Source organism: Sminthopsis crassicaudata, chromosome 3, assembly GCF_048593235.1.
Source record: "Sminthopsis crassicaudata isolate SCR6 chromosome 3, ASM4859323v1, whole genome shotgun sequence".
NCBI lineage: Eukaryota > Metazoa > Chordata > Mammalia > Dasyuromorphia > Dasyuridae > Sminthopsis > Sminthopsis crassicaudata.
The window spans coordinates 594,268,826-594,296,077 of NC_133619.1; the positions used below are offsets into that span (position 1 = coordinate 594,268,826).

The window sequence follows — 27,252 nt, forward strand, 5'->3', positions numbered from 1 at the left end:
CTGCCCTCTCGGTGGGGGTGTCGGCAGCCGCAGGCCCTCCGGGGGGACTTAGGGACACCCTGGACGCCCCTGATGCCAGGGCCGGGGCCCCCCAGGGTGGGCGGCAGAGGCAGGGCCCGGGACCGGGTCTAGCTTACGCAGCGCGCTGCTTCTTAGACTTGTCGGAGATCCCGTCACGGGTCATGAGCTTGTTGAACACGATGATTCCAATGAGCATGTTCACCTGAGAAAAAGTGGGGGGGGTCACAGGGTGCCACAGAGAGTCCCCCCCACCAGGGCGTGAAGTGAGCCATGACAGGGAGCCCGGCCACCTGGCCTGGAGGCAGGGGGATGGTCCGGCTGACCCCCGCGGGACCCGCCACCCAGTGTGCCCAAGGACCCGAGGCAAGGAGCACCTACCAGAACGATGACCGCCGCGGGGCCCACGAAGGCGTAGAGAAGCCCCCCCTCCAGGGAGAGCCAGCAGCTGGGACAAGAACAAGGCTGTCAGACAGAGGACCCCCAATCCCAACACCCAGACCTCCTCGTTTCACAGAGGGGTAAGCTGAGGCAGCGCTCTCTGCACCCTCGCCCCAGTCCCATTCTGGCCCTCACTCAGCCAAACCACCCCGAGGAAGCCCCTCTGTGTCCTAGCCCCCTCCCCCAAAGACCCTCACACCATCCCCCTCCCCAGCCCTCCCCCCCCATTCTGAGCGCCTCACGTACTAGCTGGCCGTGCCGTAACCTTTCGTTCGGGTGAAGCCGACTGACACAGCCACCACCAGAGCGGGCAAGCCTGGGGAGAGAGGGCAGTCAGGAGGCAGGAGCCTGGGGAGGCTGGCAGAGGGAGGGAGGGAGGCCAGACTGGGGAGGCCAGGATCTTCTTCCTGCCTCCGGCCAGATGGAGACCCAGCATACTGGCCATCATGTGTTGGTGCAGCCCAGGCTGAGACTTGAAGCTCATTTTACAGATAGGAAAACTGAGGCCCCAAAGGTGATAATGATGAATTGGTAACAGAACTAGGATTTGAACGGGGTCTCAGACCGGGAGGAGGCAGCCCTGCTCCCCCAGGCCCCATCACACGATGACTTTGGACCGCACTGAGCAGGGGCTGGGACATCCTTCCCTCCCTCCCAGCGGAGGCAGACGCTCGGGGGCCTCCGAGGGCACCACTCCTCATTCCGGGCCAGGAGCCTCTCCCCCGGTCTGTTTGTGGGCCAGTTCCCGCCCAGCCCAGGCTCCCCTTGGAGACCCCAGGGCCGCAGAGCGGGCCCAGGGGCCCTGGAGGGGCCGGATCCAGCCCTTGTTTCTGAGCTGGGAAGTGGGTCTGGAGCCCCACCCAGGGTCTCCTCTGCCGCTCTCCCACTCACCCCATCCCAGGCACAGGAAGCGCTTGCGGACCAGGCGCGTGCGGATGCGGCCGATGACGGACAGGTAGGACTGCCAGGCCTCCGTGAGCACCCAGCAGAAGGAGGAGAGGAAGAAGAAGTGAAGGAACGCCGCCGTCATGGTGCAGACGCCCTGGAACGGGAGGGAGCTCGTTCCCCAGCTGCCCCCTCTCTATGGCCCCGCCCCCCGATGGCCAACAAATTTTACCCCCAGGAACCTGAGACCCCTGCAAGCCGATTCTCCCCATTCACCACCTGGGAAACTGACACTAAAGACAGGTCTGTGTTGGGGGTGCAGAACTCTCGCCACTAGAGGGAGTGCTCCGGAGCTCACAAGGAGTGGGCAAAATCTGAACTTGGGCCCCCTGACTCCAAAAGGAGGCCCTTTCACACGCTCATGCTGCCCGACCTTGGCTTTGGGGGCACCCCTGCTGGCTCTCCAACGGGTCGGGCACGGTAGCTGGCACCGCTTTAGGCTCCTGTGGAGCAGGAGGGCGCCGGGCCCCCTCCCCCTTCTCAGCGTGTCAGAGGCTCCCAGAGCCCCCCCTTCCAGCGCCCACATACAGCACGACACAGGCCCGGTGACATGCTCAGGCAGCCAGGAGAGGCGGGAGCCCACCCACGCTCAGACGCAGCTCAGGGACAGACGCAGACGCCGAGCCGGCGCTGCCACAGGCAGAGGGGTGTGAGTGCCCCCCACGGCCCCCAGGGGCCCCAGACAGCCCCCGCCTCCCCGGCACCTGCCTTGCTCAGGATCTGGGACTGCCCCACCAGGATGAGCACGTTGGAGGCCAGGATAGAGACGCAGAAGTTCAGGAGAATGATGGAGCGCTCGGACTTGATGAATCTGGGGGGCAGAAAGGGCATGGGGAGAGACACTCACTGCGGAGGGGCTGGGGGGCAGGGGTGGTCACACGTGTCCCAGAGCGCTCACAAAGGGCCCGTCTGTGCCCAGGCCAGGGACTTGTCTAAGGCCACACAGCTGACAGAGGGCAGGATGAGCATCCTGAACCTGGGTTCTAGGCTCTGAATTCCAGGTTCTTTCACCGGCCTCCCAGCTGCCTCCCTCCCTCCACCACCACCTCTTGGCCCTCACATGCGTGCACCCACCTCCAAAAGGCAGCATAGATGGCAAGAAGGGTGAGCAGGGCCATGCAGGAGACAGCGCAGCCGATCATGAGGGGCACGGAGGGGGCACCTGAGAGCTCCAGACTCTAGGCCAGAGAGAGGGGGAGTCAGGGAGCAGCAGATGGAGGGCCTCAGGAGAGAGGTAGCTGGGAGCGCTTGCTCCCCCAGGGATTCTGTATGGGGGCCAGGCTGGGACTGTCCATGCTGGGGACTCCTGCTTGGGTCACAGGGATTATACACAGGCGGTCCGGGCTAGGAGGGGCCTCGGAACCCAGGAGGTCAGAGGGAGAAGGAACAGAGAATACAGAATATTGGAGGGGACAGAGACACTAGAACCCAGAAGATCAGAGCTAAGAATTTTAGAATATGGAATGTTAGAGATGAAAGGAAACTTAGAATACAGAATGTAAAAAGATAAGGGCCCCTAGAACCCGGGATGTCAGAGCTGGGAGGGCCTTAGAACACAGGAGGTCAGAGATAGGAGGACCCTTAGAACATAGGATGTCAGAGCTGGGAGGGCCCTTAGAACCCGGGAGATCAGTGAAGAAGGGCCTTAAATGTTACCCAGCCTATCTCTCTGGTTTTACAGATGGGGAAACTGAGCCTCAGAATGGGGACGGGCCATGCGAGCAGAGATTCCTCCGCAGCTCTCCATGGCAAAGCCACCCGGGGGGGAGGGGCAAAGGCGGGAGTGGGAGACTAGTCCCTACGGTGCCTCGTGGTGATGTCCACAGACACACACACACACACACACACACACACGAAACTCCAGAGTGGCTCTCTCTTTCACACACTGCACACACCCCCTCACCAGGTCCTTGGGTAGCTGGGCAAGGACGGCGAAAGTAGACAGCTGCTGGCACTGGCAACGCGTGTGGGCAGGCTGGGTCTCCAGGGTCTGGCAGCTGTCCGTGTCCCATTCCCCGGAGCTGGCATCCCTACAGATGGGGAAGCAGCCTGGTTATGAAGGCAGAGGGGCCTTGAGGAGGCCCTGCCTCTGGTCCATGGCCTGGGGCCGGTCTGAGTGCCTGGGGTCTGGAGGGTGGCGCCCCCAACAGAGGGATGCCCAGGGGGAGCGGAACAGTGAGGGCGAGTCAGTCAGTGGCCTAGCCGGGTCCTCCCACTGCCCTGAGCAGCTCTGCCCCAGGCCAGGCTGGGCTCCGGGGCCCGGGTCCACGGCCAGGCCAGGCTGGGCTCCGGGGCCCGGGTCCACGGCCAGGCCAGGCTGGGCTCCGGGGCCCGGGTCCACGGCCAGGCCAGGCTGGGCTCCGGGGCCCGGGTCCACGGCCAGTCTAGTCGCCTCTGGGCCCCCATGTACTCACGCTCTAGAGTAATCCCATGTGGCACAGTGGGGATCTGAGGTACCCTGTGGGACAGAGAAATGCCAGGTCAGGAGCAGTCAGCCTAGCCTCCAGGCCGCTCTCCTTCCCCCCGCCCAGCCCTGCAAAAGTGTGAGGGCGGAGGACCAAAACAAGGGCAGCCGTGGGACACTGGGGCAGAGAGAGGGGGTGCCGTGGCGGAGATGGCAGAGAAACCAGGGTCTCCATACTCCCACCCCAGGGACCTGGGCCCAGGCATCCCCTGACATCACTCACATTGATGACGTGGGACAGCTCCACAGTAATGAGGGGCTCTGTCGGCCTGGTGGGCGGCCGTACTGTGACCGTCAGGACCCTGGAACTAACTGCCAGCGGGGGCCTGTGGACAAGGGAGCGGGGTGAGGACTTGGGACAGCGAGGGCTGTGGGGGGTTCACCTGAGGGTCCCCAGATTGGCCCTTACCTGGGGGCCGGCAAGATGAGGCCCAGAGTCCGGTACAGCACAGCTCCGATCACAAAGTAGGAGGATTCGTCAGTTTCTGGGGGGAAGGGAGATGCAGGTTGAGGGGGCCACGAGTACGTGGCCCAGCCCGGCCCCCTGGGCCCAGCACAGGATAGTTCTTACCGGAAGATGGGAGGCTCAGCACCTCCTTGGGCAAGAAGAGCCGGTCCTCTGAGTGCCGGGCCCAGTCCTTCATGCCCCGGCGGCCCCGCATGGGAAAGGTGATGTCGCTGGAGACGGCAGACACCGGCTCCCTCTGGATGCTGATCACTGCAGGGGCCGGACCCAGGGAGGCCGGGAGGCGCCGACAGACCCCGAGAGACGAGGGCACCAAAGGCAGAGATAGGGGAGGGGAAGGAGCGAGGCAGGGCGAATCAGTACCGTCTCCCCAGGGTACTGCCCAGCTCTGCTGTGCTCCCAGCCCAGCCCCCCGGCCCCTCCCCCCCAAGGGAGCACAGCTGGGCCCATACCCAGATTGTCGGTGACGATGAGGGAACTCTGAAAAGCCTTGAGCGCGTCCCCCACCAGGTGGATGAAATCCTCCACCACCCTCAGCAGGTGCACGGAGCCTGGGGACACCTGGAAGCCACAGGAAGTATGAGGAGCCAGCCTGTAGGCCCAGGGCCTGGGGAGAGGGCCCCCCGCTGGCTCTCCTCAAGCCCCCAAGCCCCCACCCACAACTCGAGGCCTTGTGCCCTCCCTGGGGCTGCCCAGGCCCCTTACCTGTTGAGCATCATCCCACTTTTCCTTGTTCTCTGCATCCACCATGTAGCTGACAACCTGAAAGAAACGCTGTAGGGGGAGGGAGAGCTTAGGTGGGTGCCAGGGTTGTGCCGGGTCCTGGCACTGTGCCCCTGAGCCCACATGGAGAGCTCCCAGAAGCCATGTCTTGCCAAAGGTGGTGGGGCACCCCTTCCTCCTCTACCCCCCATGGCCCCCGGGGCAGGCTCCCTCTGGATGGTGGTCACTGCAGGAGTCTGGGGCCATGTCTATAAGGGAGCTCTCGGGGCACTCTTGGAAGGATGGACTCCTGCAGATCCCCCAGGGAGTGGCCATGTGGCCAGCCTATCCCCCACATCCATATACAGTGAGGGGGCCAGGCCCGCTGACCCCTGGGGTTGGCAGCTGCCCAGTACTAAGCGCCCAGCCCTGCCACCTGGACATCATCCGCTGAGGGCACGTAGGTGGCTCTCTTGAAGGTGTCGGTGACGTTCCTCAGGATATCCACAGAGAAGAGCAGGTCCCCGCTATAGTAGGTGCGCCGGGCTAGGAGCTCCAGCAGGCTTCGGACCACCTGAGACATGCCCTCACCAGCCAGCATCCGCTGGCCTTTGGCCAGGTGTTCCCGCAGCTAGGGGGGCAAGAAGGAGGGGGGTCAGTTCTAGCCCCCCCCAGCCAATCACAGCCAGAGACAGAGAAATGGGGTGGGGGGAGTCAAAGACAGAGAGAGAGAGACAGAGAGGAACAGACAGAGAGAGGGACAGAGACAGAGACAGGAGAGAGACAGTAACAGCAAGAGAGACAAGGAGAGAGGAAAGGCAGGGATACCACGAGAGAGACAGGGAGGGACAGACAGAGACACCTGGGAGGGCAGGTGGGGACCAAAGAAGCAGGACACACAGCAGACCCGCAGGCGCAGGCTAGAGCCGGCCACACCTGCGTGCAAATCCTGAGACAGTGGGGGCCAGAATCCTGGCCGCTCTGCCCACCCACCCACTTCTCTGCACCCCAGCCGGTGGGGAGAGGAGGGTCCCGGGCTTCCCCTACCGAAAGGTGCAGGTAGCGGTACTCGTGCGAGATGCACCGGGCGAAGCTGGGCAGGCCCCAGTAGGCCACCCCCTGGGCGCTGAGCAGGCAGCGGCGGCTGGCAGACCCTAGAACAGAGAAGAGCATCCAGCATGGGGAAGGAGCAGAGGTGGCCAGTGGGAAGGGGGTGTGGGTGACGGCGGCCCTACCTGTGGCGTTGGGCGGGCACTTGTTGTAGATGATTTCTCCCGCGGCTGTCTTCTTCCAGGTCATCAGCATGACGTACTCGTCCCTGCACATCTCATGGAGGGCTAAGGAGGGGAGCAGCTGAGCTTGAGCCGGGGGACCCGCGCCCACAGCACCCTCTGCCAGCTGTCTCCCAGGTGATCTCGAGATCCCAAAGCCTTCCAGGAGGACGGAGGGAGCTCCGCCCTCTCCAGGAGACCTCCCAGCTCTGAGCAATCTCCCCTTGGTGACCACGGGAGGTTTCCTCCACTCTAGCCGTGCCCCGGGTCGGGGCCCCCTTCCTTGCCCCTGGCATTCCTCTGGCTAAACGAGCCTGAGCACTCTCCGTCCTTCTCCCTCCCGTCCTGCCCCTGCTGGCAGCAGCCGGGCCCCCGGCGGGGAGGTACCTGGACACTTCTTTTCATTGCATGTCTTCACCTCCTCACCGCTGCCCTCACAGGGGTATCCCTGCACCCCTGTCCCCTGGCACATGCGGAAGCGTCGCTGCCAGCCTGTGTCACAGGTCTTGGAGCACAGGCTCCAAGGATTCCACGGGCCCCACTTGCCATCAGCTGCTTGGAGGAGGGCACCCATAAGGCATGGGGGCAGAGGCCCAGGCGGGCACCCACTCACAATTCCCCATTTGTGCCCATTTCCCTCCAGGCCCTCTAGCTCTCGGACACCCTACCCAAGGGGACAAGTGGGGGCAGGGGACATGGGGGGATCCTGCTTGAAGACGAGAGACTGTAGAACTGGAAAAGATCCCTCTTATTCTATGGCTAAGGAAACCAGAACCCAGAGAGCAGGCTTGCCCAGCATGTGTGGAAAGCAGCAGAGCTAGGATTTGAAGCCATGTTCCCAGACGCCCAAGCCCAGGGCTCTTTTGGCCCCGCCGTCCTTGACAGTGAGCTCGGGTCACTCCCCACCACAGCTCACCTGGGCACTCCGGGTTGCTGCACTCTCGGGCATCGGCGTGGGCACCCCGGCACTCGCCCCAGCCGTGGGCCGTCACACTACACCGGCGGCTGCGCTGCTGGGTCCCATTGGCACAGGACACGGAGCAGCGGCTCCAGGGGCCCCACTCCAGCCACTGACCTTCCACTGCCCCAGGGAGACAGAAACAGAGAGGATGCCGGATGGTGAGCTAAGGAGAAGGGGGCAGCAGCAAAGGGCACGGGGTTTAGAAGGGGCAGGGATGACAGGGACCACCTAGCCCCCCTAGCTGTACCAACAGGGAAACAGAGGCCTGTCGCAGGCACTCAAAGGTGGTCTTGGGGCTGATTTCTCACCCACATTCTCCACCTCCAAATACACATCTGGGGCATTTCCACTGTGCCATGCTGGCTGGGTGCATGTCCGAGGGGTATCTGTTCTTGAATATAGAGTTGGCCCATAGGAGTGAGCCCACTCTAAGCCCCCAGGAGTATGCTAGAGAACAAGGGAGGGAAAGCCTACTGCATGTCTCCTGTCCCCAGGCTCACCCCACTACAGGCACCACGAGCCAGGGCTGGGGTACACCACGAGCCTGTGAGAACTGGAGCCATCAGAGGCCCAGAGGAGGCTCCAAGGGAAGGGTCTCCGTAATCTGCCTCAGGACCCCAAGCCTCTTAATGCCCCTGACCCAAAACGAAGGCACTGAGTATGCCCCCAGGCCCAGGGACCCCTCCTCCTCACTTTGGGGTCACCAGGAAGAAGAGAAAGCATGTCAGCAACACAGCCCCCCACTCCAAACTTCTACTTCTGGGAACCCGGGCTCTTTCTGAAGATCTGGGCTGGTTAAGTCTCCCTCTAGGGAGTCTCCCCCATTATTGCTCCTGTCACCGTCATACACATGTGCTCCTTTGTATTACAGAACAGAACTGAGGTCCAGACAGGCCAAGTCATCAGGTTAGTGCTTCACCAGGCTGCTGTCCAGTGCTGGGCCTCCCCGTGGCCAAGGCCAGGGTTCTGGGGCACTTTGGACTCCAAGGATCAGGAAGTAACCAGATGTCTGCCCCCAGACCCTCACAAACCCACCTCTAGAAATCCAACTGCCCTTAGAGAATGGAGTCAGGGGGTCTTTCCCCTCGGTTCTCTTGGGGGCCCATGGTAAAGCAGGCACTGGAAAGACCCCCTACCCAAACCTCAGGGCTACCCCTTTGAACCCCAGCAGCCAGGACACAGTATAAAATCCAAGACGGGTCTCCCCATCTGGCCCCTTCCCACTCCAATGGCCCTCCCCAGCCCCAGCAAACTCCAACTCCCGCCCAGCCCATATCTTGGGCTGCTTTTCACCCAAGAGACTCAGTAGGTGACGCCAGCGCCCTGGCAAAGGAAGGTAAGGGGTGATCAGGACGGGGGATGGTGAGGAAGGGGAAAGGGGAGCATAGGAGAGGAGGGAAGGGGTGGGCGCTACTGACCCGGACAGGCAGCCAGGTTGCAGAGCTTAGTCTGCAGCTCGGGACCTTCGCAGGTCTTCCCACCGTGCTGGGGGGGCACACAGCTCCGCGTCCGGCTCCGGGACCCCCGCCCGCAGGTGCGGGAACACAGGCTCCAGGGCCCCCACTCCTCCCACAGGCCAGGAACTGTAAGGAAGCACGCCACCCAAGTCACCTCTCCCCACCCACCACCGCTTCCAGGCTTAACACACCCCGGGGAAGGCCAGGACCCCCGGCCCCAGCCAGGATCCTAGGACTGCCTCCTCCCAGCAAGCGGAAAGCCCCCCTACAATGACAGAGGAAGAAAGGACTTCACAAGAGCACCTGGTCCGACCCCTTCCTTTCTATAGGAAGGACCGAGGTCCAGGGGGCAGAAAGCATCAGCTGACAGTCACAACACACGGGGAGCAGACAAGCCTCGAGCCCCGCCTCAGAAGCAGAGCTCCCTCCACTACGCCACAGAAACCATCAGCCCTTTGTCCAGATTCTGACCCTGGAGGAGGCCAGGGGCCAGTGCTGTCACCCCGGTGCGCCTCAGGCGGGAGGGCAGGAATGCCGTCTGCCCCCTCCCCCCCGGAAAGCTACAAGACACCCTCTCCACTATCAGGCAGGAGAGAGCAAGTGGATGGGTGCAGAAGGGTGAGCTCAGACATTGAGTGGAGGGTTCATCTCTGCTACTCTCTCACTTTACAGATGAGGGAACTGAGGCTCAGAGAGTGGAAATTACTAGCCCAAGCTCACACAGGCCTTAAGTGGCAAGGCTGGGGTCTGAATTTAGGTGAAATGGGAAAGCCCTATGTCCTTTGTAGTCACCGTGCCCTGCGCCAAGGCCCAAAGGTACCAGGGCCAGAAGCTATCTCCCCCAACGGAGAGAGGGGCCAATCCAAAGACAGGGGCTGGAGAAGGAGCTACGTGTGTGGAGGGTACAGGAAGGAAAGGGGCCCAGCAGAGACATACAGGAGGACAAGGACACACACACAGACAGGAGCCTTCCTACAGGCCCCAAGGCCATCCGCAGGGCCACCCTGTCCCCAGCCCTTTGCGAGGGTTCAGCACTCCCTCCTAGCACACAGCTAGCCAGGCCCAGTCCTAGGCATCCCGGCTGGAAGGGGACTTTCCTCTTCCCCCCTAAACCTTGAAGACAAGAGAATACCATGTGTCCCTGCCTGCTCAAAGAACCAGAAGCTGACCTTCAAGTGTCTGGTAACCTGCTGAGTAAAGCTGGTGCGAGGTCATTCCCCCCAAGCACGAAGAAATCAGCCCTAGCGTTGGGTGCGGGGACATCCTTGTTGGCCTGGGCCCTCCCCTGACCAGGATTCAGGCCTGGAGGACAGCCTTTCACTTCACAGAACAGAGACCCGAGAGGCCCGCTTGTCCAAGGTTGCCACATCACCCGGGCAATAAGTAACAGGCAAATATTTTGATTGCTGATCCGGTTTCCTTTCCACACTACCAGTGCCTCTCCCCATCCTACCACAGGACAGCCCCTCAAATGAGGGGCCAGCAGGTCTCCACTTAGAGACCCTCCCCTTTCCCAGAGAACATCTCCTCTCGACTAGAGAAGCCCTGGCGGCTGGGTGGGGGGCAGTGCCCCTCCCTTGGTGACCCAGTGTTCTGGCGTATTTAGGGGATGGGCGGCCCCAAGGGCCGTACCTGGACAGGTGTCTGTGTTGTTGCAGGTCCGAGTCTCCCGCAGTGGCCCACTACACAACGTCCCATACGGGGAGGAGACGCAGGAGCGAGTCCGAACCTGAAGGCCCTGCCCACACGTCAGAGAGCACACGCTCCACTGAGACCACTCCTCAGCTGCTGGGTCTCCTAGGAGAAAGGGACATGGCATGTTGGGGCGTGGCAGGACGAGAGATGTCACCCAGGGCAGGCCCACCAGGCTGCTCTGCAAGGGCTACTCTGCGCTGAGACCGTGGGGTCACCAGGTTGTTCTGAACAGCAGTTATAGGGTCACTGAGCTACTTTATTCTGTGACTGTGGGGCTACTGAGCTTCTCTGAGCAGAGATTCCAGGGTCCCAGGAAGATCTGAACAGAGACACCAGGGTCCCAGGAAGGTCTGAGCAGGGACTTCAGGGTCCCAGGAAGGTCTGAGCAGATAGTAAGGTCACCAGACTGTTCAATAATGTGACTATAAAGTCACCAGGGTCATCAAGACTCTACTGCATGGAAACCAAATATTCCCATACCATGGAAGGCATGAACTGGGCGGGGATGATCTAGGGTTGGTTACCGAGACCCTGAGCTGATCTTTCTGTTCTCAAAGGACTGTTTGCAATGTCTGGCAATGGCAGGACTCCAGATACAGGGGCTTGGTCCAATTCCAGGCCTCGGGCTCCCCTCTTCCTTCCTGTGGCTAGACTCTCCTTCCCACCAGCTACATAGCTACTATCCCTAGACCTCAAACTTGCTCCAACTACCCCCCTTGTTGGCCCGCAGTTCTCAGCATGGAGGAAGGATCCCTCCCCAGTGCAAGTCCCCATTCCCAGAATGTCCCCAGACTCCTCTTACTCCAATCCCTCTGTTCTCCCCAAAGGGCTGGGGAGAAGGAAAGCCCTAGCACAGGCTGCAGACACATAGAAACAAGCACAAACCCCCCAACATGCTAAGCACACACCCCAATGCACTAATAAGCACATGGGCTGACACATCACAGGCCGGCAGACTCAGACAGACTTGGTTACCTGTCTGCGCCATGTACACTCCGGGCTCGTCTGCTGACCTGGGCCACTGGGTTTTCACCTTCGGCTCTTCTTCCGGCTCCTCACCTGCAACATGGAGATGCCCTCAGCTGGGGCAGGAGATGGGGGCCAAGGGAGAAGAGAAATCCCCTCTCCTCCCTCCCCCATCCTCTCAAATATGGGGCCATTCACACGGTCTCCAGAGAACATGCAAAACCTATGATTAAGACAGTCTGGAAAGGAAAGGCTGGGACCGAGGGAGATTTAAAGTAAAAAAATGGCCACATTATATTAGAACACAGGAGGTCAGACCTGGAAGTGACCTTAGAATACAGGATGCCAGAGCTTGGAGGGCCCTTAGAACCCTGGATGTCAGAGCTGGGAGGGCCCTTAGAACACAGGAGGTCAGAGCTGGGAGGAGCCTTAGAACACAATGAATATTGAATTAGTAGTGAAAACTTTCTTAGGAGTTCTAGATTCAAGTTCAATCACTGTTTTTCACTATCTTTCACTGTCCTTGGATACTAGAACCTGTTTTCAGTTTTCTCATTTGTAATAGGTTCTCTCTAGTCCAGGAGGAGCCTTTTCCTTGAAAGTCATTGTCTCTAGGGCATGGTATTCTATCCTGGGAAAGTTTCCACCACCAACTTAGAACTCATTGATTGATGCCAACCCTTTAGCTCAGCTGTGGAAACCTTGATGATCCCAGCCCCTCTCCCCCCACACTCAGTGGTTTAATCTGGCTCCCTGAAAAAGCCCTCAGCTGCCCAGCAGTTCCCTCCACCTTCCTCAGACACTTCAGTGTTGGTAGGAAAAAAGTATATTTTCTATGCACTCTTACTATAGTGAAGAATGTCCACCTATGGTACCCAGGCTGTGAGTCAAGGGGAAAGATGGCCACTGTCTGCTAAGGTCATCTCAAAGATAGAAAGCTCCTACTCTTCAACCCTAAGAAGCCAGAGGTCCCGGGGCCCAGATCAAGGATGTCTAGCTCCCACCCAATGCAGGGAATATAACCGGGTATTCTGTTAATGCTCACATTACAGGACAATAATGCTGATTGATTAAAAACCAGCCCTCATCCTGGAATTAAACTAAGAGGCAGTTGGGGGACCTCACAGACATCACCTCATCCTGGGTCCTATCTCAGTAGCCTAAGGAAATGGGCAGCCACAAAATTTCCCCCAAAGGAGAAATTAAGGCATGAATCTGAGGGAGCTAAAAAATCAGACTGTCTAGGAGGCTGATGGTGTTTAGGACAGCATGTATATGCATTTAGGGATGAGGGCCTTTTCCCAAAGCCCCCAACAACACAACTTTACAAAATGGTGGAACTGAAAGGCAGAGGATTGGCAATAAAAAATCTGTCTGTTATTTTGGTCAAGCACAACTCCCTGAACCAGTTTCCTCATCTGAAAAAAAAGGTTGTTTTGTAAGGGTACAGGCTAATGCCTTTTCCAGCTCTATGACCCTCTGGTCCCACATCGACTCTGGCATGTGACCTTAGCAAGACTCTTGCCCCCTCTGAGCCTTGAAGGTTTGGTAGAAAGAAACGACTTAGAAACCTAAACAATTCTGTGGAAGTGGTGGGTATGAAGAGGGCTGGATTTAGAATGAGAGATCCAGGCTTTCCCAGTAAAGTGACTTTGGGCAAGTCCCTCAATTCTCTAAGCCTCAGTTCCCTTAACCTGTAAAAATGAAGTGATTGGACTAGAGGAGACTTCCCAGCCCTAAATCTGTGACCTTCAAAGAGCAGAGTTTGCGCTTTTGGTATATCCGAGGGCAGCCAACTTTTAAATTTTCAGCGTTTTTATAGCTCAAAAATGAATTGTCTAGATGTAAGAAAATTAATAATGAAGATTAAACCTAAAAATGTTTCAGTCATGCTTCTTTCCCCCCAGAGAGGTTGTTATTTAATGTTTGCAAATCATTGGCAGTAGAGATAGGGACACACACACACACACACACACACACACACACACACACACACACACACACACACATACACACACACCATCTTTGTTCACATACCACCCATTGTTCCTGATACATATCTGGTTTGTTTGGGTTTTTTCCCCTGGAAGCAATCCAGGGTCACATAGCTAGTAACTAAGCCAGGATCCTGACTCTAGGCCCAGTGCTCTATTCACTATATCATCTAGCTACCCCTTATCTATTTTTCAAAGCAAGTGCTGCTCCTACAGGAAGTCTTCCCAGATTTCTCCCACATTTCCCATCCCAATTTTTCTGAGACAAAGGCAGATCCACAGAATTAAATGCAGCATTTCAGAATCTCAGGGTCCCAGATTTGAAAGATTTCTCAAAGGGCTTTAGGAGCCCAACTCATATGTGAATGGGGCAGCTGAGTGGCACAGTAGATAGAGTCAGGAAGACTCGTCTTCAGACACTGCTTAGCTGTGTGACCCTGGACAAGTCACTTAACCTTGTTTGTCTCAGTTTCCTCATCTATAAAATAAGTTGGAGAAGGAAATGGCAAAGCCACTACAATCTCCTTGCCAAGAAAACCCCCAAATGGGGTCAGAGAGTCAAGAACAACTGTTTAAAAAAAATAGACTGAACACACAGAAATATGTGAATTAAGTACCCTATATACAAGATGTTATCAAAAGCAAAAAAGTCCCTGTCCGAAATCAACACAGATTCCCAGTTTGAAGGAAAGGCACATGAACATGGACAAATAAATACAAAACAAACAAACAACAACAAAAAGACTGAACTCTGAACCTGTGATTTGATGGGGATAGGAAACTCCGAGGAAAGAAAAGTCCCACACTTTCCTTGAAGCCTTTTCTAGTTTTGGAACAGTAGTTCTCAAACTTTCTGGTCTCAGGACCCCTTTATAGTCTTAAAAATTGGACCCCAGAATATTTTTGTTTTGGTGAGTTATATCTGTCATTATTCCCTATACTTGAAATTCAATAACTCAATATTCAAATTCAATAATCATAATCCATTACATGTAAACATAAATAATATTTTATGAAAAATAACTTTTCCAAAATAAAATTAGTGAGAAGAGTATTGTTGTTTTATATATTTTTGCAAATCTCTTCAATGTCTAGCTTAAGACAACTGCATTCTCTTATCTCCTTCTGAAATTAGACTGTTAAATTAGGTTATTTTGACTTTGAAATATATGAAAAAAAAAACTCAGCCTCACACAGATAAATAGTTGGAAAGGGAAGAAGGAGTATTTTATTAGGCAAATAGCATCTTAATATCATTATGAAAATAATAATATGATATATAACAAATATATAGTAGGATAATAAGTTTTTACCTCATGAACTCCTTTCAAGAGTTTTGAGAATTTCCCAAAAGTTCGTCGACTCTGCTTTGAAAACCAATCTCTTAGAAGGTTTTCTAGAAACCAGCTTCTTAAACTGTGGGTCACCACCCCATTTGGGATCTTGTAACTGAATGTGGGGTCATGAAATTATGATTTATTATCAGCAAATAAGCATTTATAGACCTGGGGTCACATAAAAATTTCTCAGGCCAGAAGGAGTCACGAGTGTAAAAAGCTTATGATGCCCTGTTCAGAGCACTCATTAATTTGTCCATGGTCACACAACTAGTATGTGTAAGAGACTGCACTGAATCTCCCCTTCCTAGCTTCTAATTCTGTGAGTCTGTCATCCCCTGTATTACACTGCCCCTCTGTTTATGCACGTTTTATAGACAAAATATACTAAGTGAATAAAAATAATTTGGGCTGGGGAGGAAGGAGGTGTAGTCAGGAAGGTTTGTCTTCTTCTGCCCAGCTGCTGATTCTTTTTTTCCCTGAGGCAATTGGGGTTAAGTGACTTGCCCAGGGTCACACAGCTAAGGAATGTTAAGTATCTGAGGTCAAATTCAAACTCAAGACTTCAGGGCTGATGCTCTATCTACCAAATTCTTAAAACACAACTCTGACTGTGAAACTCTCCTCCTCAAGAAGCTTCAATGGCTATGTTAAAATGCAAATGCCTGAGGGAGCCTGAAAGGATTCTCAGGATTGTGGGAAGTAGAGGGGAAGAGGATTCCATTCCAAGCAGCTAAGCAATGAGTAGCAGGTGCTGTATAAATGCTGATTGTTTCAGTGGGCACCTATTCTGTGCCCTATGCTGTGCTAGAAAGTATGGATACAATAACAGAACCATCCTTAGACTAAGGAGTTTACAATCTATCAAGGAGAAAACATTAACATTATATAAGCAGATATGAAATGGATACTAAATAACCATTGAGCAATTTGGAGGAATATCCCATACAAGGAAAAGCAAAATCAATTTGTTTGGACTGTATATACATATAAGGGAAGTCAAGGCTGGAAAGCAGGCTGTGAAAGGTTTTAAATTATCAACCAAGGGAGTTTACGTTGGGTCCTAGAGGTAACAGGGAGCCACTGAGTTTAAAGAGCAAGATCTGCATATGGGTGTGCTGGAGGCAGTTCTGACCTTCTTAGGAGAAATATTATTAAATTTCACTATGAGGGGGGCAGTTACGTGGTACAGTGCATAGAGCATTAACCCTAAAATCATGAGGACCTGGGTTCAAATATGAACTGATATTTGACATTTACTAGCTGTATGATCCTGGGCAAGTCACTTAACCCCTATTGCCACCCCACCAAAAAAAAAAATTCAATGTGAATATTTATTCATAGCCAAGAATTGGCTAGCTCTACAAATCAGGATTTGATTTATTGTTTTGTTAATTGCCTAGACTTAAGAAAGTGATGGAAAAAGGTTAATGTAGATTAAACTTAAAAGTGAGTCATACATACATTCTTTTCTCCTGCCCAAGAGTTGGTTGTAAAACATTTATCAGCACAACCCACACCTGACAGAATTTCCATCATTTCTTATTGCCCAGAAACATGCTGCCATATTCATATACCGTAATTTGTTTAGCCATTCCCCAATAGGACATCCTCTTAATTTCCCGTTTTGGGCTACCACAAAAAGAGTTTCTATAAATATTTTTGTATATTTAGATCCTTTTCCTCTTTCTTTGCTTACTTTCACACGACACAGGAAAATCATTTTGGCAGCTATAGGGAAGATGGATTGTGCTAATTAGGAGACAACTGCAGTAGCCCAGGAGAGAAAGGTGATGTGGGCCAAGGGTGATGGCTGTGTGAATGAAGAGAAGGAGAGAAATACAAGAGACATTGTGAAGGAACAAGTTTTGACAATGGACTGGATGCATAAGGGGAATGAAAGTGGATAGCTGTGACCAGAAAATGACCCAACTGGCCGTGCACAATCTTTCACACAGCTCTGTCACTGGTAGGCTGTGACTAGTGTCCTATAGGATCATGGCTGAACAGATTGTGTGTGAATGTAGGCATGAGATAGGATGAAATGGTCAACTTCAGAGGAAGGTGGGAAGACTTTTCTAAACGGATACAGAGTCGGAGAGCATTTTACTCAATGATAACAGCATTGTAAGGAAAAACAACTTTGAAAGATGCTAGAACTCTAAGCAATGCAATAATAAAACCAAAAGTTCAAAAGGATAAATAATCACTTCCTGATTAACTTAAAATATAGAAAGTGACATTTTTCTCCAGACACAGTTAATGTGGATTGGTTTTACCAAAATATATAAGCATAGAACGATTTGGGGAGTTTTGGGGTTTTTAAAGATTTATTTAATGGGGAGAGGGTGTGGGAAGGACAAACTAATAAAAATATAAATATAAATACAAAAAATAAAAATAAAGAAACAGAGTGAGTAGCTAAAGATGATAACAAGATTGTGAATGTGAAAATTGGAAGGATGTCTGGAGGCTAGGAAGACAGCCTGAAAAGACATGGAAGTAGGAGATGTAATCTCAGATAAAGAGAACATCAAATAGGTCAGTTGTTACACTTGAATGTGGAATGAGTGAGGGAGAATAATATGAATTAAGTCCATCAAGATAGGCTAAAGCCAGATTGTAAAGGTTTTAAATACTAAAGAGAGACATTTGGATTTTTAACATAGAGGCAATAGGGAGCCACTGAAGCTTCTAAAGGAGAGGAGCAACATGGTCAGATTTGTATTTTAAGAATCAGTTTGACAGCTGTGAAGAAGATGGATTAGAACATGGGTCTTTTACTTGGGGTTCATGAATTTGCTCCTGTTCAAAATTTTATTAGCTATTTCAATATAATTGATTTACTGTGAAGGCCTAGGTGCTGTGTTATGCATTTAAAAACGTTATTCTGGGAAGGGATCCACAGACTTCAAGACTGCCAAAGGGGTCCAGTACATATGCACAAAAAAAGGTTGAGGACACCTGAATTAGAGAAAGAAAAGACTCCTTATTCTTCTTTGATAACCTACAACAATGGGAAACTCCTTCCTCCCTGAAGCAACCTATTCCACTTTTGGCCAGTTCTGTCAATGATGAAGTTGTTTTTTTTTTTTTTTTGTTTTGTTTTTTTCCTGAGAGTAAGCTGCAATCTGAACCTTTCCTTTCTATGCTTTGGGTTTTTGGAAGAACCAGGCTTCTATTTTGCATGGCAGCCCTTTGAATAGTTGAAGAAGGATTACCTGTCCTGCCGTTTCCATCCCTTCTAAGTCTTTTTTTTCCTCCAGTCTTTTAAACTCAAGGACTAAGTTCTGTGGCACCTCATGAGGGACACCTCCAGGCTGGCACTGCCACTCCCAGCATTCATTGCATCTGATTCTCATAAAGCTCTCTAGCTGCCTAAAGCTCAAACATCTTAACCTATCACTTCCTCAGCTTACTCAGAGAGCCCCTGCTCCCCCCACCTCAGCCATATGCTCCTACCCACTAGTATTCCCAACCCTGTTCAAGAACTTTGATCACAATCTATCGACCTTCCATCTCTCCCTCTTCCTTGCAGCCCCTAATCCTGCTCTTCGTCCTCCTCTCAGCCCTTCCCCCATTTCTCTGCTCCTTCCCAGGCCATCACTCCTGCCCTAGCCTCTCCTTCTACCATCTTGACCCCTTGATGAGCCGGTTTAACTCTTGTCCCTGTTCTCTTTACCCTATTAAAGATCTCATCCTTCTAAGGATCTCAGGTTTGACTCATTCCCACCATCCGCAGTTTTTGTTCCCACTTACATGCTGCTGGAGATGGAGAAAATCATGAAATCAAGCTGATTGGGTCCACTACAATTTATATTACATAACCTCAACTGGGCCCTCAGGCGATCCTTCTAACACCTCCCTAATTAACTCACTCTCCCACTCTCCACAGCAGCTCTACCAAACCTTTTCATCCCTTCTCAAGCCTCTCAAGCTTCTTCCTCCCCCCACCTCCTCGGCTGAGAACCTTGCCTCATACTGTACAGGAAAAAAAATTGAGGCCATTTGTGGAGAGCTCCATCCTCTCCCCCTCCCCTTCTCCTGTCTCTCAGATGCTTCCTGCCACCGTTGCTTCCTTCATCTCTGTCTCCCATGAAGAGATGGCCTTTCTCTTACCAAAGCAAATCCCTCTCTGTGTGATCCCATTCCAGCCCATCTTCTCCAGCTGATTGTCCCCTCTGTCATCCCTACTCTCTCCCCAATGTTTCCTGGCTCCTTCCAAGCAGCCTGAAATATACCCATATTTCTCCCAAGCCTTAAAAGCTCTGCCCATCCCTCTTAGCTACCGGATTATATTCTATCTGTCACACACTAAACTCCTCCAGAAGGCCATCTGCAATAGGTGTCTCTACTTGTTCCTTTTCACCTAGTTCTTAACGCTTTACTGTCTGGCTTCCAACCTCATTATCCCACTGAAAGTAACTGCTTTCTCCAAATTAGCAGTGCTTCCTTAATTGCCCAGTCCAATGCCCTTTCCTCAGTCCTACTCCTTCTCAACTCTTCTGAAGCCTCTGTCATTGTCCAGCCATCACCTTTTCTCCTTGAGACCCCCTTCTCTCTAGGTTACTGCCCTCCTTGGCTGTTCTCCTGCCTGTCTGGGTGCTCCCTCCCCATTTCTTTTGCCGGATATTCTTCCAGATCATATCTGCTAACTGTGAGTGTCTTTTAAGGCCCCGTCTTGGGTCCTTTTCTCTTCTCCATCTCTATGATTTCACTATGACTTCATCATCTCCTGTGGGTTCAACTCCAGACCAGCTCTAACCTTTCTTCCAGCCTCCAGTCTCACACCTTCAGCCACTTATTGAACATCTGCATCTTAAACTTGACAGGTCCAAAGGTGAACTCATTTTCTTTTCCCCAGAATCCTTCTTGCTAATTTCCCTATTACTGTATGGGGTATCTCCATCCTCTCAGTCACCCCAGCCCCACTGAAGTGTCATCCTTCACTCCTGTCTCTCTCAGCTCCTCCCCCTTATCCAATCAATTGTCAAGACCTGTCATTTTTCCCTTTGTAACATCTCTCATCTACACCCCCTTTTCTCCTCTGCAGGGCTGCCAACCTAGAGCAGGCCCTCACCCCTCCAGACCTGGCTTCTCTTGCTAGCCTACTGATGAGTCTGCCTGCCTCCAGTTTCTCCTCATTCCAATCCATCCTCCATTCAGCTTTTGAATTGATCTTAACAAGCCGATCTGTCCACGTCATCCCCAAATTCAATAAACTCCAGTGGCTTCCTCTCACCTCCGGGATCAAATAGAAAATCCTCTGTTTGGCTTTTTAAAGTCCTTTATAACCCAGTCTCTTCCTGTCTTTGCAGCTCCCTTCTAACCATGCATTCTGTGGGGCAGTGAGAGGGCCTTCCTTGCTTTTCCTTGCACACACTATCCCATCTCTTGACTGAGGGTTCTCACAGATTCTCCCCATGCCCAAGGAGCTTCCTAGCTTCCCCACCTTCTAAAAGAAGCCTGGCCCAATCCCCCTTAATTTGAGTGCCTTCCTTCTGAGATGATTCCCAATTTATCTTGTTTATATCCAGTTTGCACATAGTTCTCCCATTAGACTATAAGCTCTTGAAGGGCAGAACCTGCTGGTTTTCTTTCTTTGTATCCTCAGCACTAGCACAGTGTCTGACACCCAGAAATCATTTAATAAATGTTATTTCACTGACAACAACTTTGTGAGGGAGGCAAGGCAGGGATTATAATCCCAATTTACAGATGAAAAACCCTAGATAAAGGAACCCAGTTGTTTGGATTCCTGGAGTTTCAGGGCCCAGGGATCTCCTGTTAAGAATCTAATGCATCACACTGCTTCTCTAAAGCTAAATTGGGCACAATTATGCAGCCAGCTGAGAATCCACCTAATAGGATCATCACCCACATTCTGGGCAACTTTGTCAAATGCTTAATGCAGTCAAGATAGACTAAGTCTATGACATTTCCTTGAAGGGCTTACCTATTATTTCCATCTCCCCAAATAAATAAGGGCGTCTGGACATGATTTGTTCCTGGTGAATAAACATTAGTTTGTGAGGATCACCGTGTTCTTTCCTAAATGTCCATAACCACCTGTTCGAGGACTGGATCTCATCGTTTTGCTAAAGACTGAGTTTATTTGGCTCAATTTTCTGGAGAGCCCCCTTTTCTCTCTTCAATGAGAAGGACGACATTTATCCGTCTCGTCTTCTGCCACCCTTGCTGTTTTCCACTGTTTCCCTGAGATCACAGATAGTGGGTGTGAGATCACATCAGCAAATTCCTTCAGCACCCTGGGACATAATTTGTCTGGGTCTGGAGGCGCGAACTCATTTAGAACAGTTAAATGCTCCCTTCCTATCTCATCACGAATCTCAGGCTGCAGTTCCCTCTGAATGATGTTTGTTCTCCCCTTTTCCATCTGAAAGCTGTTCTCCTTGTTGGGAAAACAGAAACAAAATGTGAGTAGAATAGTTCAGCTTGCTCTCCTTAGCGGGCTTGTATCACTTTACTCACAGGGCAGCGAGTTGGCTAAGTGGATAGAATGCCAGACCGGGTGTCAGAGAAACCTGAATTCAAATCCAGCTTTGGACACTAACTATCAGTGTGACCCTGGATAAGTCACCTAACCCCCTCTACTTCAGTTTCCTCATCTGTACAATGCTCTGGAGAAGGAAGTGGAAAACTGCTCCAATATCTTTGCCAAGAAAGACCCATATGGGATCAGATATGACTGAAAAATGCCTGAACAACAGCTACCCATCCTAAAACAATAGGTCAAGCTGTTCCCTGGCCTGTGTTGCCTTCTGTGCGTAATGGAGAAAGCCAGGAATCTCATGCTGAGTTCATTCAGTCATTCTTTCTACTACAGTAAATTCTGATTATGTACAAGACATCATGTTAAAACAGGGATAGATAAACATTACACAGAAAATATAATTTTCTATAATATATAATAAATAAAAAACAAGCACTTATTAAGTCCCTACTATAGGCCAGGCTTTTTTTAAGAGCTGAGGATATAAGGAAAAGCAAAAACAGCTCCTGGCCTCAAGGAGCTTACATTTTAACAGAGGCACACACGCAGCTGTGCAAAAGCTTCCATTCTATACAGGAGTCGGGGGTGGGGAAGTGTTCATAAGAGGGCAGTGATGGGAAGTAGCCAGGGTCACTGGGTTCTGCTGGTGGATGTTACAATGCTGGAGGAGATTCGTGCCATCAGCCCATTATCTGCCCAGCCCTGGGCACTGATAAAACAAAGCAAGTGCCAGGGACAGGAAGAGCAGCTCTTCTGTGTTGGCAGCCAGGTTATCCCATATCCTTTCCCTTTGAAGGTTGAAATCAACTGGATAAACTCACTGGGGCGGAAACGAGAAAGACACAATTTATCTGACAACCTCTTCTTTCCAAAATCAGCTCAAACCCCTGTGCATTCTGGGGACAACACTCTATTTCTCTCACAGTCCAGTGTGGGCTCTAGGACCCCCAGACCTCTTATGGATGGCCCCAAAGCCCCAAAGCCCTACATTCTCTAAAGACAATCCCATCTCTGGTCTGATCCTGGGCTCACCCCTACTCCCCCCATTCCCCCCATTCCTTTATCAGTTAAATGGGCTACCCGAGGGGCTCCCACTGCATGCAACACTGGTTTTCACTGGTCATTCAGTCTATCAATCCTTTGGGCATGAAAAGCCAGAGAAACCATTATGATGACTCAATCTCTCTGGGTTTCCACAACCTGGCTGGACCAGCCTGTTTCCTAGATCTATAACCTAGCCCCAGGCCAAACTCTCTGAGCCATATGTCACCAAAACACCTCTCATACTCTCATCCCTAATCCAGAACTGCAAGCTGCTCCTTCCCCTTCCAGACCCCCTTATTCTTCTTCTTCCTCCTCCTCCTCCTCCTTCTTTTCCTCCTTCCAACCTAACAGAGCGCCTGCGTAGGAAGGACTTTATTTACAAGAGAAGAATAAAGTTATAATTTACAGCTATAACAAGGGACAAGCCTACTCAGAGTGTGATGAAATAATCTGCCCAATGCAATAGCAGGAGAGCTCGCTCACTTACCAAACCTGCCTAGAAACCCATTTCCCAGGCCCTCCTGCAAGGTCCTGCCACGTGGCAAACAGTGTGAGTCAACAGCATGAAGCAGCAGACAGAAATGCAAGTGTGACCTTGGGCTGTTCACACAAGCATAAGAGCTGCATCAGGGAAGGTGAGGATCCCATTGTTAAGCAAGTCAAAAAGCGTTTATTAATACCTACTATGTGCTAAAGATACAAAGGAAAGTTTAAAAAAAAAAAACCCTGTCCCTGCTCTCAAGGAGATCACAGTATTAAGAGAAAGATAAGAGGAAAACAACTATATTGTTCAGATGTTTTTCAGTCATTTTCATTCTTCTTGACCCTATTTAGGGTTTTCTTAGCAAAGATACTGCAGTGGTTTGCCATTTCCTTTGTCAGCTCATTTTTACAGATGAGGAAACTATGGCAGACAGCGTTAATTAAGTGCCTTGCCCAGGGTCACACAGCCAATAAGTGTCTGGGGCTGGATTTGAATTCATGACAATATCTTCCAAATTCTTAGCACTCTACTCTATCCATTATACCACCTGCCTGCCCAATAGCTATGTACAAACATGATATAAACAGGATAAACTGGATATTACAAAGACAATAAGTTAAGGAGGACTGGGAAAGGCTTTTTATAGGAGGTTGGGACTAAGAGGAAACCAAAGAAGCTAGGAGAGAGGAAATGAGAAGGGAGATCCCAGGCATGGAGGGGAGAGTCAGAACCTGGAGATGGGTGATGGAACATCGGGGTCTAGCTACAGCAGGGAGGCCCATATCAATGGACCTTAGAGTACAAAAGTGGGAATAAGATGTAAAAAGATTGGAAAGTCCAAGGCAATCCTAACAAACTTTTGATAGAAAATGCCATCTCCATCCAGAAAAAAAAAAAAAAAAAGCTATGGAGATTGAATGTAAATCAACACATGCTATGTTCACTTTTTTTGTTTTTTGTTTTTTCTCTCCTGTGGTTTTTCCTTTTTGTTATGATTTTTCCCTCCCAACATGAGTCATAAAGCAATGTGTATTTTTAAAATTAAATTAAAGTTAAAAAAAAGACTGGAAAAGCAGGAAGGGACAATTTATTATGAAGGGCTTTAAAAGTCAACCAGAGAGAAGCAGCTAAATAACACAGTGATTAGAACGCCAGCCCTGAAGTCAGGAGGACCTGGATTCAAATCTGGTCTCAGACACTTAATACATACTAGCGGTGAGACCCTGAGTATGTCCCTTAACCCCAATTGCCTCCCTCCAAAACAAAACAAAACAAAAAAAGTCAACTAGAGAATTTTATATTTAAGCTTGGAGGTTATAAGAAGCCATTGGAATTGATTGGATAATAAAAAATGATAGTCAATAATTAATAAATGATTACTGATTGAACAGGAGTGTGATGTAGTTGGAGCTGGGCTTTAGGAAGATCATTATGGCAGCTGAAAGCAGGATGGGTCCATCAGTCAACAAGTATTTATTAAATCTCTACTGTATGCTAAGCATGTGATGTGAAGAAAGGCAAAACCAGTTTCTGCCCTCAAGGTGCTTGATTCACTCAGCAAAGACCAAATGAATGAACTGGGAATGTTTAAGCTGGAGGAGAGAAAGCTCAGTGGAGAAATTAGGATCTCAGAAATCATCTGTTCGAATCTTCTTGTTTTATAGATGAGGAAAATAAGGCTGGAAGAAGGGAAGTAATTTGCTTAAAGTCACACAGATGACTAATAGAGAGGGAATTTTCACCTGGGTCCTCTGAAAGCAAAGCCATCATCCTTTCCATAATTGATGTCTTCAAGTTTCTATGGAAGAGGGACCAACGCTTGCCCTTCGCTCCGAGGGCAGCCTGTGGAGCAAGGGGAGTAGTGTGGTCCAGGCTTTAGGGTCTGGGGCCCCACTTTCATATACAATCTGGCATTTTCCTGCTTGAGATGGGAGGAGCACTGGCCTCCTCTTCCTCATCTATAAAATAGAGAAGGGACACTAAAGGGCCTCTGAGGTGCCTCCTGTTTAGATCTAGAAAAATTTAATTGAACTGAATTAAAAATTCAGCTCAGGCTGTACCTTTTGCTTATCTTCTGTACATACCTATACAGGAACATGATAGACTGTAGGCAGACTCCCACCTCAGATCTTTACTAGTTATTGGGGTTTAATCCTGGGCAAGTCACTTAACTGCTGTCTGCCTCAGTTTCCTAAATCATGTAATGAATTTTGTGAGAATCAGATTGATAATATTATAAAACATTATTAAAATATATAATATTAATAATATTGATAAAAAGTGCCTAGCACATAGTAGGTGCTTTATAAACACTAATTAGTATTGTTACTATTCCTTTCTTCTTTCCTCCCTTCCTTCTGGACTAAGCCTGAGTTCTGAGGTCAATAGACTGGATTAGACTAGAAATTTAGAGACATCTAGACTGGGACTTATTTATACTTCTAATGACCTCACCTTGGCGTTTTATTTCTGAATTAGTGTATTTTTATTGCCCTCAAAGACAAACCCTAGAAAATCGGCTGTAGTCATCGGTCATAACTAAAGATGAGGACTGAAGGGACAGCAAGAGTAAAGGCCAGACTCAGGTATCCAGTGAGGATGACAGGGGCCAGAGAAGAAAGAAGTTAATTAGGGATCGGGGTGGCAGTGCTCCAAGTCCAGGGACCAAGCGAGCTCAGGGGGCTCCCAGCAGGCTTAGAAAGTCGGGAGAATTGAAAGCTCTGAAGTCAAAGTTCTCTTGGAACAACTCCAAGGAGGAGCTAAAACAGGGGGAAGTTGACCCAGTTTAATGAGGCTTAAAGTCCTAGCCTGGATCCTTCGAATCCTTTCTGGAAGGTTTTCCTCTTTGCTAAACTGATGGCCCATTGCTGTCTGTGCTCTCTGCCACCCCTTCCCAGACTCCTGAGCTCCCCAAATCCCCCATGCCTCTCCTGGCCTTAGTGAGAAATGAAATCCTGTCTTCCTCTAGTCCCAGTGGGACAAGATCACAGAGGGGTAAATGAGAGAATGTCTCTCCACATTTGCAAACGTGACTGCCATAAGCTGGGTTCTTATCTTGCTTTGAATTCCCCAGAAAAGCCATTTAAAAAAATTAACCCAGCTGCCTTTCCTTAGGGGATGAAAGGTTTTTGTTCTTGGTGCTTAAACCAGAAGACCCAGGGACCCCAGATGCAATGTGCTATGAGAAGGGCTACCAAGGGCAACACTGGCACTTTAAGGAGCTTTCCCAGGGAATCGTAGAATATCAGAACATGGAAGGACATAGAAGAACATCTGGTCCTCTCCCCTCGTTTCACAGATTTGTTTTTGTTTTGTTTTTATTTCTGACTTTTATGTTCTTTATTAAATTGGAGATTTGAATAAATTCATCTCAACAAGTGTCCACTATGTGCCAAGCACTGAAGATACACCTTCTGCCTTCAAGTTCTGTATTCTACAGTTTGGGACTGATATAATTTAATTCCTTTAAAATATATTCTTTCTGAATGTGCAGGTTTTTTTTTCTCCCTGTAAATAGACCATAGAAAATGCATGCAAAGATAGTAAGAAGAATATAAAGAGGAACCTCATGGAAGAGCATTCTGAGATTCCTTTATGGTAATGTCAGCAGCAGAAAGGAGAGCTGGGTAATTAGGGATTGGCTCCAGGAAGGTCTCTGAGATTAGGAGCTAAGAGGTCTCAGGGGAAAGGAAAGTCAGGAAGAGGTCTGAGCAGCCTTTGAAAGAAGGGAATGGTCAACTCATTAATAATGAAAGAAATGCAAATTAAATCAACTCTGAATTTCCACCTTCTACCTCTCTGACTGACAAAGATGACGAAAATGAAAATAACAGTAGACAAACTGTAAGAAAAAGGAACATTGATACATTGGTGGTAGAGCTGATGTTGAACTTCTGGAAAGCAGTTAATAAAAAAAACAATAATAGTATTTATATAATGCTTTAAGATTTGTAATGCACTTTTTAAATATTTTATTTCATTTTATCCAATTTGGAACTATCCCCCTCCAAATTAAAGTTAAAAACACTAAATTATGCATACCCTTTGACCCAGGGTTACTCCTCACCATGCTATTATTTATAGCAACTCTTTTGGTAATAAAAAATTGGAGACCAAGAGTGCCCATCTTTTGGGAAATAGTGAAACAAATTATGGTACATGGACATAATGGAATGCTACTGAATGCACCATTAGAAATGATGAAATGGATAATTTTTGAAAAAACTAGGAAGACCTGCATGAACTGATGCGGAGTGAAGTGAGCAGAATTAAGAGAGCAATTTATATGATAACATCATCATAAAGAAAAATATCTTTGAAAGGCAAGAGAACCCTGATCAATGCAGTGACAAATCATAATTTCAAAATAATCAAAGTTGAGTTACATCACCTACCTCCTGTCACTGAAGCAATGGACTTAAGGTCAAAAGTGACACATACATTTTTTGGACATGGTCAGTATTAAAATCTATTTTACTTTACTATGCATAATT

General features: G+C 50.2%; 1 protein-coding gene across 1 annotated transcript in view; it reads right to left on the reverse strand.

Annotated features, from left to right (window-relative positions):
• Positions 1 to 27,252, reverse strand: part of ADGRB2 (adhesion G protein-coupled receptor B2) — a 61,773-nt gene that overhangs the window by 13,216 nt on the left and 21,305 nt on the right. The window contains 21 exon segments of the mRNA XM_074305320.1: positions 138 to 223; positions 400 to 466; positions 706 to 775; positions 1,351 to 1,501; positions 2,113 to 2,215; positions 2,479 to 2,582; positions 3,308 to 3,434; positions 3,819 to 3,862; positions 4,092 to 4,194; positions 4,278 to 4,434; positions 4,437 to 4,586; positions 4,787 to 4,895; positions 5,040 to 5,108; positions 5,473 to 5,667; positions 6,084 to 6,190; positions 6,272 to 6,373; positions 6,695 to 6,859; positions 7,224 to 7,388; positions 8,687 to 8,851; positions 10,358 to 10,522; positions 11,396 to 11,479. Of these exon segments, the coding sequence (XP_074161421.1) occupies positions 138 to 223; positions 400 to 466; positions 706 to 775; positions 1,351 to 1,501; positions 2,113 to 2,215; positions 2,479 to 2,582; positions 3,308 to 3,434; positions 3,819 to 3,862; positions 4,092 to 4,194; positions 4,278 to 4,434; positions 4,437 to 4,586; positions 4,787 to 4,895; positions 5,040 to 5,108; positions 5,473 to 5,667; positions 6,084 to 6,190; positions 6,272 to 6,373; positions 6,695 to 6,859; positions 7,224 to 7,388; positions 8,687 to 8,851; positions 10,358 to 10,522; positions 11,396 to 11,479 (2,488 nt within the window).